General features: G+C 39.5%; 1 protein-coding gene across 1 annotated transcript; it reads right to left on the reverse strand.

Annotated features, from left to right (window-relative positions):
* Window positions 1-1,834: 1,834 nt before the first annotated feature.
* Window positions 1,835-6,367, reverse strand: cnga1a (cyclic nucleotide gated channel subunit alpha 1a). Its single transcript, XM_075462355.1, has 8 exons — window positions 6,255-6,367; window positions 6,073-6,129; window positions 5,897-5,959; window positions 5,686-5,817; window positions 5,477-5,581; window positions 4,093-4,199; window positions 2,881-3,491; window positions 1,835-2,782 (listed from the first exon to the last, which is right to left on the reverse strand). The coding sequence occupies exons 1-8, from the start codon at window positions 6,347-6,349 to the stop codon at window positions 1,835-1,837; spliced, it is 2,118 nt and encodes a 705-aa protein (XP_075318470.1). The 5' UTR covers window positions 6,350-6,367.
* Window positions 6,368-14,388: the final 8,021 nt, after the last annotated feature.

Genomic DNA, 14,388 nt, shown 5'->3' on the forward strand with positions numbered 1-14,388 from the left:
CACAGGGCCACATAGAGACAAACGAGACAAACAACCATACACACTCACAGTCACCCCGAAGGACAATTTAGAGTCATCATCTACTGTATATCATGTTCTGTTAAATAATTAAGCCTATTTAAACTAACACAGACTTCTACTGAGCCAACAAAAAGAAGGCAGATGCCCGTAAAACCGGTGCTGCCCAGCACCGCCACCTCTAACGGCAGGGCAGTGGCTGAGGGAATCCCCGGAGGGAGTCCACCCCCAAGACACGAGTGCCTTTATAAAATATAATAGGCGTAGTCTATATATGTCTTTTTTAAGCCTATTCATACAAATATTTATTTGTCTTTTTTTCTTTTGTCCCAACACATTCTGATGGTGCCGCTCAAAAAGATAATTGTCTGTAAATGGAAAAATCTATGCGCGGTCTGATAACCATCTCCGACGAATATTTAATTCTCTGCGCAATAATGCTGCACCTTCATCCACGGGATCGTTGTCAAAAGGACATGTTCGTGAAAAAAAGTCGCCTCCTACTGTGCCTAATGGACTTCTAGAAGTAGAAGAACTCGCTCTGCTGACTGAATGAATGAGGAAATCAAATGGCGTGTGTGGCTGAAAGAGGGCGGAGACAGAAAGAAACTCGAGGTTTCTTGAATAAAACCTGGTCCCGACCAGGTTAGGTTCAGAGAGTCTGTTACTCCGGTAACTGACCGTGAGGTTAAGTTACCTCTCTTTGTGAAACAGGCTAGAGTTAGCCCTCTTTCTCGGGGTTGAGTTACCTCCCTTTGTGAAACGGAAAACTCAGGGTTTCCCTCATTTCAGGGTTAACCAACTCAGAGTTTTCACTAAACCTGCTACGTGAAACGGACCTCTGGTCCAGGTTCTTCTCTTGTTGCGTTTAAGTGTCAGTTGTACAATCCTTTAAGGCTTACTTATCAAATCTGTAACTTTTACTTTATTCACTATAGGCTATTGTATATGTATTCCTTTAAAAAAAAAAATAATTAAAACATTTCTGAAAGACATTTACAAAGTCTCTAATATGATTACTTTACAATTTGAGAATTTTGTTTGTTTTGGTTGTATATCCAATCCAAATTTACCATTAATAATTCTGTCTTTTGTGTTGGATGATTAAAAAGGTGTAAAAATGGAGTCAAATTATATCAGAGGAGGCAGGCGATTTAGAAATGATGGAGAGAAGTGGAGTACAGAGGCAAAACTTTAAGTGGTCCACAGGGGGTCAAGAAAAAAGTTTGGAATGCCAAAAGGCTGCTTAGTCAAGAAATTTTAAAAGCACTTTAAACTGTTGTGAATGTTCATGAAACTAGTTAGAGAAATGAATTGCTCTTACTTAAATCTTCTACCTAAATTAATTGTCTCTATTATAGCTAAAGGACGGTTATTTTGCAAATCATTGTGTTATGATTAGTATGCTACTTTTTAGGCTATTTACTGTCCTGATATAAGCAGTTATGTGTACTACATAGATTTTAGAAAAATGGCAGATAGTTTTCAGGGATCTGACTCTTTACATATATAACCTTGAATACAACAATTGATAACAACAAAAAGTCAGGACAGCAGAACCCAATACTTTAATACAATGAATTTAAGTATTGTCATTAGCAACATGTGTCCGACATTTAAACTTTATGAATATAATATGTATATAGTAATAACTTTGAGTGGGTGTCTCGGTCCAGTTTTACTATTTTTTTTTTCTCTTTGATCATAATCATTCAGACATTTTAAAAAGAAAGTCCAGTAAGAAATAATTGTTTGTGACAATGATTCTATTGGAGCTACGTAGAGAAGAATATGTTGTTTGATAGGAACCAAAGGTTTATTTTTTCTCTTCCTCATCTGTCTTCTTCTCCTCTTTTGCATCTTCGCCTGATACTCCCTCTTCTTTCACTTCATCAGTTTTTTCCTCCTCTTCCTCACCACCTTCTCCCTCATCTTTCTCACCCTTTTCATCCTCTTTTTTCTCCCCTTCTTCGACTATCTCTTGTTTTTTCACTTCCTCTTCATCCTCATCCTCTTCTTCTACTTCTTCTCCAGTCAGATATTCCAGCTCTGTGATGCGCTGTCTCAGAGCTTTGCCAGAGGTCTTGTAACTTCCCAACATCTTCTTAAGCTTAGTTTGCATCAGGTCCATCATGCTGTATAATCTGTTGACTTTCTCCTCCAGCTCTTTAGCCTCGGGCTTGATGTTGGCTGGGTCCAAGTCTATCAGGCCATCTTTCAATAGAATCTGTCGACCCTTCTCCTCTAGCAAGGCTTTGGCATCTGGATACTCTAACAGTGATTCCATTAAGTCATCTTTGGAGAGGCAGAAAAGGTCTGAGTATCCAATGCTGCAAATATTGGCCGTTCGCCTGTTACCCGCTTTGCTGCCCTTAATATTAAGAATACTAATCTCTCCAAAATAGCTTCCACTTCCAAGCACAACAAACTGGGTAACACCATCGTCAGCAACAACTGCAAGTTTTCCGTCTTTTATAATGTACATCTCACGGCCAATATCCCCCTTCTTGCAGATGTAGTCTCCAGGGCTGTACACCTGTGGTCGGAGTTTGAGCACAAGCTCGATCAGCAGGCCTGCCTCGCAGTCTGCAAAGATGCGAACTTTCTTCAGGGTGTCCATGTGGACTTGGATGGCTATTTCTGCCTTTAGCTTGTCCGGAAGATACCGTAGCACCTCTCTCTCATCCTGCGCCTTGCCATTATTCCACAAGTAGTCAAACCACTTGATAACTCGCAACTCCAGATCGTTGCTAACCTTTCGAGCCTGGAAATGGAGAGAGAGCAAAAGCATTAATAGAATGATCATAGACAAGAATATTGAGCAACTGTAATTTATCATACAAATTTTAAGTGGATATTAACCCGCATATACTGCTTGATATTGTCTATGCGGGATTGAAACTGGGCTTGGGCGGCATTCATATTGGAAATCATGGTGGCAATGTTTCCCACAATTGTAGCAAATATCAAGACTCCAACTAAGAAGTCCACTACATGAAACACAAATTCAGAGTCGAGAGCTGGCGGTGGGGTCTCTCCGACGGTGGTCAAAGTCATCGTGGACCAATAGAGGCTGAAAGAATATTTCCTCATTGGCTTTCCGAAATCAGGCTGATCTGGATCATCCAGAGCCGGGTAGACCCAGTCATCAGCACCAAAACCAATAGCTTTGGAGAAAGAGAAGAACCAGCAGGCATTCCAGTGGATGATAATGAGGATGTACATAATCAGGTTTCCAATGCGAAAAATGTTAGGGTAGTTGGTTTTAGTCTCTGTCCTTGTGAAGAACTCCATCAATCGGCCGATTCTTAGCAGCTTGTTCATTCGGATCTCAGGATAGTCTAGGCCGAGGACAAAATAGAAGACATCTGTTGGCAGCATGGAGATAAAATCAAGTCGAAACTGGAAGCTACTGACGTAGCGATCCCAAAGCAGCTTCTCATCTTTCACCATCAGGCCCTGCTCCAGGTAGACTGCAATGAAATAGGTGCAGAGGTAGAGACATTTAAAGACAATGTGACACTAAGTATCCTGTAAATGAGCCATTATCATAATAATAACATCATCTTAGCATTTAATAAGGTCACCATTCAAATTCTAATTATAAGGTAACATTAGGATGTAAATCAATGCTGCATCAATAAAAAATGTAGATGTCAATTTGTTTTTCTCACTACATCCTTTGGGATTCGAATTTGTAGAAGAATTTCACATAAAGCAAGGATGTGTTTTATTTAATGTAAAAAAATTCTACTGATCTTCGATGACTGTCTAGTTTTGTGTAATCAGAAACAGAATTAGCTAATCTTGTTTACAGAATCATAAAGTGACACTTTCTTGTTCAGTATAAGCTTAAATTAAGTTTTAAAATGAAATGCAAATCTTTTCAAATATTTTGGTCTTTTTAATGCCAATTTCCTTGCTTGTGTTTTCTTGTACTGTGTCTCCTTGGTGTGATGGTTAGTAACATGAACATAAATTGTTTACTATGTGTCCCAGGATTTCAAGAGAAGCTTCTTTTAATAGATTTTGAAATTGTGTGTTTGTATTGGGAGGCTTGGGTTAGTTTTTCACCTGTTCTGGTCCTGAAGAACATATCACACAGGTAAATCAGATCCGAGGTGTAATCCAAAACAAACCAATAGATAATGAATTCATGCTGTAGTTCCTCAAAGGTAGCCCTGTTTGTGGAAGAAGAAAAAGACCCCAGCAAGGAGGGTGGTTTGTAAATGAATTATGAATTAGTGCTGGTGTACACGGTCTGCTAGTCCCTATGAACTGGACACATACTGTGACATTTGTCATTGTGCTGAACTCAAGTTGAATCTATGAACTTGGCACTCAGCTTTTGAATTTAAAAGATTTTTAAAGGAAAACGCCGGAAAGTTTCAAATTTACTATTTTCCCTGGTACATGTTCCCCAAAATCGATTTCTCACCTTGTTTACATTTGTCAGCCCGAGAGAGTAACATTCGCGAATGTTTGAAATTCAAGTTATATCGCTCTGGCTCTCCCTCCCTAGCGCCGCCATGTTCACTCAACATGACATCAGAAATGCAAACATTTTTTCTACAGCAATGGAAGACACTTACGAACTGTCTTGGTCTGACTCGGACCCGGAGATAGAATGCGAAGTTTCGCCTGAGTCCGAGTCAGATCATGATCAGCCTCTCGATCCAAGTTATGTTAGCTTATAGCCATCAGCCGAGATGGTCGGATAAGGCTAAAAATAAGGATGGACAAGTGGCTGTCGCAGCAGCCGCGGCACCGCCGCCAAATGCTAACGACTCACCGGTTGTATCCACGAGCCGTGAGGCGTTTCCGGACCCCATACCCAACCTTGTGTACTGTTTCCAGGCCTACCGGCAGGTGACCTACTTTCTCCATGGGAGACTTGGGAAGCGCTTCCGAAGAGTGATTCACTCCTGTGCGGTGTGGGCGATCAGGGATAAATATGAGTCGCAGGACGGGACCTACAAGGGTTTCCTTCACGCCGACGAGGCAGTTGTAGACTATCACTACATGTGAACATACATGTTGAAATAAAAATAATTTCTAATTCTACTATATACAGGTAGTATTCAATCATTGTGTATTTCCAAGTTACACTCTACACTTTGTTATAGCACACTCCCGCCACACAAGTAGAAATTTATTTCCGCAGCACAAGTAGAATTGCATTTCTGACGTAAAATATGCCCGGATGTGGCTGAACATGGCTGCGCCCATGGCCAGAAGTGAAAAAATCTGGGAGCGCAAGGTTATGGGTTGAATAATGTAAAACAGTGTGAGAAATCGATTTTGGGGGACAGGTGTCAGAGAAAATAGGAAAATTGGAATTTTCAGACGTTTTCCTTTAATCGCAGCTCCACACACTTGATGGAAGCAAATAGAGTCGCTTGAACATTTGAGCAATTGGGAAAGTGATATGCCAGGAGATTCACTGAACTGAAGTTACCTGGCTACAATCATGGTCCAATTGTACATGACTGGCATTGTGATTACAAACAGCCAGTTGTAATACAAATTCCCAGCTGGATTGATGACAAATATTTCTTTGGGCCTGTGAAAAGACAGAATCAAAGGGAAAATAAAGTACTAAAAAGGATACAGTATTTGAAAAATCTTGAAGTGGTTTTTGTTTGTTTGTTTTAATGTTTTACTTACTTGTCTTTTTCCTTGTCCTTCTCTTTTTGTTTCTCCTTCTCCTTTTCCTTCTCTTTTTCTTTTTCTTTTTCCTTTTCTTTCTCTATCTCTTTTTCTTTTGCCTCTTTTTCTTCCTTCTCCTTCTTCTTTTTTCTGTAAAATCAGAATACTGATCATCATAACATCCCTTTAATGAAATATTTACTTGAAGGTTTAAATGTAAAGTAATTACTCTTTCTTCTCCTTTTTATCTTTCTTCTCTTTCTTCTCCTTTTTCTTTTTTTCTTTTTCCTCTCTGGAAATAAAAAAAATCTGAATATTCAATGGTCTAACTTACAGGTTTACCAGAAGTGAAACTGGGATTTTAGGGGCATCCCTTATCTCTTGGTGACTTTAAATTGTACTTACTCTTCATTGTTATTGCTGTTATTCGTGTTGGCCAGATGGTTTGACTGAGGTTCACTCCTAGGACAAGCACAGCATGTTACACATAAAATCAAATTTAACTGAAGTCTTTTCTTTTTCCTAATTTCTGAACGACGAGTCATGCATTAGAAAAAGCATGAAACATGTCTTTAAAATTGGCTTACAGGTCATCGTCACTTTGCTCTTCACTGTCTGTAGCGGGTTCCGGTGCTGTGTGAGGCGACACAGAGAGATGGGGAAGGGTAGTAACAGTGGCCATGGTGGCAGATTTACAGTCTACCCTGCAAAATGAAAACATAAGCAACGATCTCATATAGTGATGACACAATCTTTACCGATGCTTCACCAGGGGCTCACTTATGTATTCACAGAAACTTCTGTTTCCTTCTCAGTGACGAAACGAAAAACCACTTCCTGAAAATGTCTCAAGGAACAGACATTTTTGTATTTTGATTAAACAAAAAAAATTCTAGAAATGTAACAACACATTTCTGTGCATCCTCAGCATAAAATTCAGCATTAGAAGTTTGCAGGGGAACATTTAAACAAAACTTATGCATGTAAGAAACAAGTCATGTAGAACGTGGGCAGAGATGAGTTTGGAGAAAAAAGCTTCGCTTGCTATTACACACAGGGTGGATTGATGGCGCTTTGGGCTTGTGTTGTAACCAGGGACAGATTGAAGAATAGAATCCATTTAATACCTTCAAATTCTGGAGGCAAACATCACACCATCTGTGAAAAAGCTGAGGATGAACAATGGGTTGCCTCTGCAAAGGAACAATGATCACAAACAAACTTTTAAATAGACAACAGACTATCCTAAGAGGTCCAAACTGAAGGTTGTTCCATAGGTCTCACAGTTCCCTGACCAAAACATTTTACCAAATCTGTGGACTTCAAAAGACGAATGCAAGATTGCCCAAGCAGGAGCAGTTGGTGAAAATCCTCAAAGTAACATCTAAGAAAATTTTTACCTGTCAAAGTGCCCAAACTTTAACCTTTGGCATTTTTCCAAGTTTGTTATTTTACTAGATTAGAAATCAAGTCAAATTAAACAACATCGTGGTTTTGGGGAACTGTTGACAGGTAACTTTTACTATTTTGTTTTAGCTAAAAATGGACCAAACATGAATGTAGGTTACCGACCTGTGCATTTACCTGTGTTGTTTCTGATGTTTTGATGTATTGTAACAGACAAAAGTATTATATGTTGCATAACAGTTGCATAACTTGCTTTCAAAAAGATTAATTATCATAAAGCTTTAAATTGTGAGCTCACATACAAACTGATGTTTTCTAAACAAAACAGAAAATAACCATTGTAATATATACAATATCACATTATTCATAGATGTTCATCCACATCACAACAACTGTACAGACTGTAGACATACTCCTTAGATAATGCAGTGTAGGCTGTGTGGCATATCTGATATAAAGTAACGAGAATTACTCATAAGAAGAAACAGAAATCACATTAAATTGTGGCATCACTGCAGTGTGTAGTGATGAAGCGATCCAGTTTTGTTTGACTAATCTTACCTTTTCCACTCCTTATTGAAATGAGAAGTCCATTTCCAATGAATCCTTGTGTAACTTCCTCGATATCTGTGAAGCTAGCCAATCACAGTATCAGAACAGTCATTGTATATATCATCAGCCGTTCGAATGTTAATTAAATTGATATCAAATAAAGCTAGGAAACTAACACCTGTAAGCATTGAGTCTAACTAACTGTGTCACTGAGTCTCAGTGACCCTAACAAGGATTTGTGGATTAGAGTTGGCTGAGAAGAGGTGAGGCAAAGTCACTCACCTCCTTATGTCCACTCCAGTGAGAGTTGAGATTAGTAAAGTTTGGACAAGTCGTAGTTTGCCCAATAGTGAGGAGTCATGACACTGAAAACCATTTCCAGTCTTTTTATCTATTTATTTATTTTCTGCGACAGGCTGTAATTTTCCTGGCCATTTGCGGAACAGCAGAGGATTTAGTCTACTTCTGGGCTCACACACACACACACACACACACACACACACACCTCTCCTGCTCAGTCAGCATTTCTCAGCCATATCCTGCTCTGATCCTATTAGGTCTCTCCCAGTAGAACAGATTTCAGATCAGATGGATCTGGCACCCTTTAACTGCGTCAGAATCATGAGAATGAAATTAAAGCCGAAACCTCCGTCAGTGCTTAGGTGTGTGTTCAGGAGATGCACCTCCCTGCATGCAGTAGAAATCCTGTGGCACTCCCTGTTGGCAGGTGTGGGTTCTGCAGCTTCATGCCGAATTGGTTTGTGGGAGTTATGGGCACTTTGTTTTATGTTGAATAATTTTGAAACACATCTTGATGATGATTAGCCTAGAAATCTAGATGCCCCTAGCGACCGCAAATTTAATTTTTTGCTGTAGAGGTCTGGCTTGCTAGGCTAGATGATGATAACTTTGTTTATTACACCTGTTCCATTGTCTATGACAAAAAAGCTTTTAGAGCAGCTGAAGTCCAAACAGATGATCCATTTTTTTTAACACATTCTTGAACACACACAAACATATAGATCTTGTCAAAAAAATAACCTTTTTGTTTTATGATGTCATACTTTACAAGTTGTAGGGACAAAAGGCAAACAAAAGATGATGACTTTAAAATACAGAAATGTGAAGCTTTTAATGAAAACAGAAAAAAAAGAACACAGAGAAAAGATTTGTCTCATACTGGACTAAAAACATGCAGTTTCACTATATTTTCCCTTTTTTTTGTCAGAATTTTTCTTCGGTGTCTCGCCAACATGTCACAACTACGTTACTAATGGCAGGTATAAATGTTCTAAATGCTAAGAGAGGCAGTAACAGAAAGAGGTAAACTACAATGCAAGAGGCTCTGTTGCTCCTCCTGCCATGCTTGTCTCAGCAGCCTCTGGAGCGGCACCAGCATCGGCAGCACCAGTGTCAGCAGCAGCCGGAACATCAGCAGCCGGGACATCAGCCGCAGCAGGTGCATCAACAGCAGGTACATCAGCAACAGGGACATCAACCACAGCAGGGGCATCAACAGCGGGGGTATCAACTGCAACAGGGACGGCCGGATCAACAGCCACCTCAGGGGCTGGTGTAGCTGTGTCAACGGGAACAACATCAACAGCAGGCACATCCACAACAGCAGCATCGACAGGCACAACTTCTGCAGGGACGTCAACCACAGCAGGTTCAACAGCAGCAGGTTCAACAGCAGCAGGGTCGACTGGTGCGGGTTCGGCGACAGCTGGCTCAGCTTCAGCTGCTTCCACTTCTGCAGCCTCCTCTTCCTCATCAGAGTTTAGAGGAGCGCCAGCAGCAGCAGGGTCTGCAGCTTTGGGGGCCGTGTTCCCCTCCTTGAAAGGAAATTGAAAATGCTCTGTCACATTCAAGGCCTGGTTTTCTGGACAGTCTCACTCTAGAACATGTAATACAAAAGTTCATCCACAAAAAAAAGCAAGAAAACAAAAAATCAGTAGATTCATAATAAAAGTTCAAAAGGTGTAAATGTGAAGTCATTGTGACATGTGCTGCGTTCAAGAAAGTGTCCCAAAGTTAATGTTCATCACTTGTAACATCCACAAAAACACTTTTAATGAAGTAGGACTCAGCTAGTTGCATTAAACATCGCACAACAGACACAAGTTGAGGCAATGTTTTCCGTGGTCATATCACTTTTCCACTGTGCAGTCAATCACAATTCATAAGGATTCAGAATGGAAACTACAGAGTTGTATTTTCTGATTTAAATAAATATAGGGTTTGGTTTAACCCTGACGTCACATGAAAACTAAAAAAAAGCATGAAAACAACTATCATTGTTGCATATAAACTACTCAAATAGGTTTATAAAGAAAAAAAAGGAATCTAGTTATATCTAGAGAATGTAAAAAGAGCCTATATATACAACATGTGAAATGACTCGAATTACAATAAGGGATTTTATTCTAATTATGTCAAAGGATGCACAAACAAAACTCTATAAAAGTAAATGAATAAAAAAATAACACAATTTTTTAGTCCAACTATGATATCACTACACGGTGTTTGATCTGCAGCTTTTGCACTGTTTGTGTCCTGGTTTTGTATGTGTTTGTGTCTCGCTGTCATGCTGTCATAGCTAACTGGGGCTGATACACTGTATTTTTAGCAATATTACCACTATGCTGCTCTCAACTTCACTATGAACTGTGAATGAATTGTGTGCTAAAAGCACTTGTTACAGTATCAATCTATGTTTGCAATATAAACCACATAACCTTCGTCACAGCCTTCACTTTATTCTATTGTTTAGTTAGTTCCTTTAGCAGAAGCAATGATTTTGGTAAGCCATGAATTTTGGTGAACTTGCACAATGACAATGGAAGCATTTGTTTTCAATTCATAGTTATTTTGGGATTATTGCAGCCCACAGTCTTTTTCTACACCAACAAAGAATAAATGTCGGCGCAGAAAAATTCCTGTTGATAAAGCAAAATGACTTGTCAATGGGCTATAAATCCTGAACTTGTATTGGAAAATTGAAGGTTCTTTTTAAGCAATGTAACAGACATTGCAGTAAAAGTGTTTGTGTGTCTGCTTTTGTGTATGTGACAGCTGCATGTTTAAAGGTAGCCACCACCCATGTTTTACTGACTAAATCAGCTTGATTAAAATAGCATTGTGTTTGCTATTCATACATTGTGATCTTTCTTCTGATTTATACTTTTTCTCTACTTTGTTATGAGCCAAAGCTGCCTGCTCACCTCTGCCTCCTCATCGGAGTTTTCTCCCGCAGTGACTGCAGCTGCATCCAGCTGCGTTAAAAACATACATACAAGTTTTAAACCCATAGATCAGGAATAGTTGAAACAAATCAGATGTTACAATGCTGCATGCACTCTTACTGTTGCAGCACCTGCTGGATCAGCCTAAACAAGTGAATAATTCAGAAAATAAATACCACACAAACAAATCTGTGTTTATGCCTCATTAGTTGAGTTCACGTTTGTTTTCTAAGAAATCTGTAACTAAAGTTGCGTAGAATCTAATATAGTTAAACTTACAGGAGCATCAGCAGCAGGAAGGAAGGGATTCCCAAATAGTCCCTGAAAAAATAAAGATTTGTGATTGAGGTTTATGATTAAATCCAGATTATCTGAACGGATTAGCAGCTATCTCTTTATTTACTGATGATAAAAATGTCAAGAACCCCTCTACCTGCTGCTGGTACAGCCTGTACATCTCCATTAACCTCAGGGCCTCATTAGCATGTGCTGCAACCTGCTAAATAAATACCAGACATCTCCAGACATGAGTTGCAATAAGGCCTATTACACCCCCTCTTTCAGACAACAGTCATGCTATATGATGGATGGCATGACAAAAAACATGACGTGACAAGACGCGGCAGACAGAACTTCACAAAAAAAGTAAGAAATTATCTCTCTTACCTCGTTACTGTCACTGTCTGGTGCCTAAAGTGTAAGAGAGGAAAGTGAGCAAGCATTAATCAGTCCTCAAGAGCAACACTGTTTAAATGCATAGACAAGGATTTTTCAAGCTGTCTGAGAAGAAAAAAACATCTGGCAAGACTCACAGGTGCTGCAAGGGTAGAAACCAGCAGGCACATCAAGATCACAAACAGCTTCATCCTGACTCCTTCTGGATGAAAATATGTAGGTACTCTTCATTTGAACAATTTAAGATAATTGAAAAATGATCATCTGCATGACTAGGTTTCATGTCTGAAATAACGAGTGCAAAACTATATCAGTGCCAATATGCAAACTAATTCAAATCCATCTCACCTTTGATTTACCGGTCCAGAGAAAAAAGTGGGGTCGTTGTTCTTCAGAGATGAAACGAGGTCTACTTCATGTCTGGCATGGATTCCATTTATACCCTGGAAGAGCCAATCACATCCAGTCAAATGTGCACAGCTATGTGTTTGAAGAAATCTTCTTACATGTCAAAACTGAAAAAAGTGGTATGTGGGGTTGAGGCCCTTGTTATGGTTAATTACACACTGTGCAAGTATGCTAAACACACATGCTCATCTTTATTGCCCCAAAACCAAACTTTAAAAAAAGAGTCAGCATGAAGACATGTTCGCAGCTATGATTGATATCGCTTTGTATGGAAATACACACACAATACAATAGTGACAGGCTGGTATTCAGACCACACAACATTACTCTCACACATCTCCTGAAGCTCACTTGAATAGTTAATTTACTCAGTACCACGCAAGGAAGCTACTTTGATGATTTATTTTCTCCACAAACAAAGAAAAAGTGAAATAGTGTATCATTAACAACATTTGGCATTTTTCTTTTTCTTTCAGTTTCAGTTTCAGTAATGTTTTTCTGTCCTCCAAAATGTATTTGTGGCCCCTTAGAGGCGCCCTGACCCTTTAATTTTGAACCGCCACACCCTGAAGGGAAAAATTGTCTGGCCCGATTCACACATGAGTTTCAGGCATCAACGGTCTTTCCATTCACTTTCAGTGGGGTTGACATCTCACGTCGCCAGTTTGAATTGAGGGTCTTTTGCTTCATCTTGCTCGTGGAGCTTAAAATATTTTCAACTGGCAGTAGAGGTCCCAGCCAACCAGATCACCTTACTGGTCATATGTCTGATCTCTTGACTAATTGTTGCTGTAATTCGAAATGCCAGGCCCGCCCTGATCTTTTTGTTTTGCTGAGCAGGAGTGCCATTTTTAATTTCACTCTACCGTTGATCGATCAATGACAATAAAGGCTTTCTAGTGTATTTCTATATCTTTTTCACAACCCAGCTGTAACCTTAACTTCAGCCGAGTGGTGAAAAGCACACACTCACATTGCTAATGGGCAGTATGGTGTCTCCTTGTGTTTGTTTAACTGGTGCGGTTGTACATCACAGCAATTTTGAAGTTTGCAGGTCTCTTATGTTTGTTTTTTCTTTTGCTCCCAGATCGGATAATGAAAGACCTGCTGTGAAAACGGCAAAACTGTATCCCAGACAATTTTGACTCCCATCTGCTGAGATAATGACTTTCCCTAAAAGATAATAATCTTTTCATTAGTTCTTCAAAGCTTAAACGCCGCGTTGACGCCACACGTTGAAATTAGTTCTCTACGGTTACTGAGGTTGTAAGGCATTTATTGTCTGTTCCAACAAGAAAACATGTCTTCTGCCAACTTAATTAAATTGTCCTGTTTATCAGGAAATCTGAAAATTTGAAATCTGATTTGTTGATTCACCCTTTCAGAATTGCATTTTTCGTAATATGGAATGAGGGCCTGTTTGTCACACACGTGATTGAGAGCTCAACCACACGCTCTATGGTATGTCTTATCGTGTAAAATATTACTCTACTTTGTGGTCTGTTCATTACACAATTAAAATATTTGTGGGACAGTTCTGGAGGAAAATCAAGCCAGGGAAAGGTATCTGTCCCCAGAAAATGGGGAGTGTCTGTTACAGGCCCATTACAGCCTACTATAACAGCAACATAACATCACAAATCGTGTGTAGGCTATCATTGAAACAGTGAATGAAGTGAGATGAGTTGTTTCCTGTTGTCTTGACGGTAAAGTGTCTTCACATATTGCTTAAAACGTCCTATCCTTCGACCATTGCCGTCAGATGACCCCCAACGCCTGTTGCAACCAGCCCAGCTAATGTAGCTCATTCAGCAGATCATCAGGCATGCTGTTGGGAGATGTAGCAGTAGCACTGCTGTCTGTTTCCGTTTTTTTACACTGTTTTAAATCCCCAACAGAAGACACTCCTTTGTCTCCCTCCACATAACACATTTAAGCTGTGCGTCAAAAAACTTGTTTCATTTATCTCAATACAGTCACAAATGAAGAGCTCAAGAGAATGAAGATCGGACGAGTTGAAACTGTCAGAATAAGATGACTCTCACAGCCTAAAACCTACAGAGGGGAAGTGTTTGTCAAAAATCATCAGTCTCAGTAAACAGAATGATCCCTCTCATCACATCTGAGTTCTACTTCCCATCAGCCACTGGTTGGAGTTGTACTCTAGAGGGCGCCATTATACGTCATTTATTATATATCATCAATAAGAGGACTTGTTGATATTTTTTCAATGTTATTGTGAACATTGTCAAAAGTATACATATCATGTATTGTATATAGATTATCTTGTAATGGTTTATTTGGGTTAGAGTTTCATTGGGTCAAAGATTTGTTCTTTGTTTTGGTGTGGTCCAGGTTACTTTTTGTCATTCGTGCACATCCTGCATCACACAGTTACATTGGTTCATGTTTTGTTTTGTAAAGCTTTCCCTCT

This window comes from Odontesthes bonariensis, chromosome 4 (genome assembly GCF_027942865.1).
Source record: "Odontesthes bonariensis isolate fOdoBon6 chromosome 4, fOdoBon6.hap1, whole genome shotgun sequence".
Taxonomy (NCBI): Eukaryota; Metazoa; Chordata; class Actinopteri; order Atheriniformes; family Atherinopsidae; genus Odontesthes; species Odontesthes bonariensis.

What these genes read in the sequence shown, in the direction of transcription:
- cnga1a (XM_075462355.1), bottom strand. Translation starts at nt 6,349, where the DNA reads ATGGCCACTGTTACTACCCTTCCCCATCTCTCTGTGTCGCCTCACACA. An exon ending in AACAGCAATAACAATGAAGA is followed by an intron (nt 5,960 to 6,072) that starts GTAAGTACAATT and finishes TTTTATTTCCAG; the next exon opens with AGAGGAAAAAGAAAAAAAGA. An exon ending in GATAAAAAGGAGAAGAAAGA is followed by an intron (nt 5,818 to 5,896) that starts GTAATTACTTTA and finishes CTGATTTTACAG; the next exon opens with AAAAAAGAAGAAGGAGAAGG.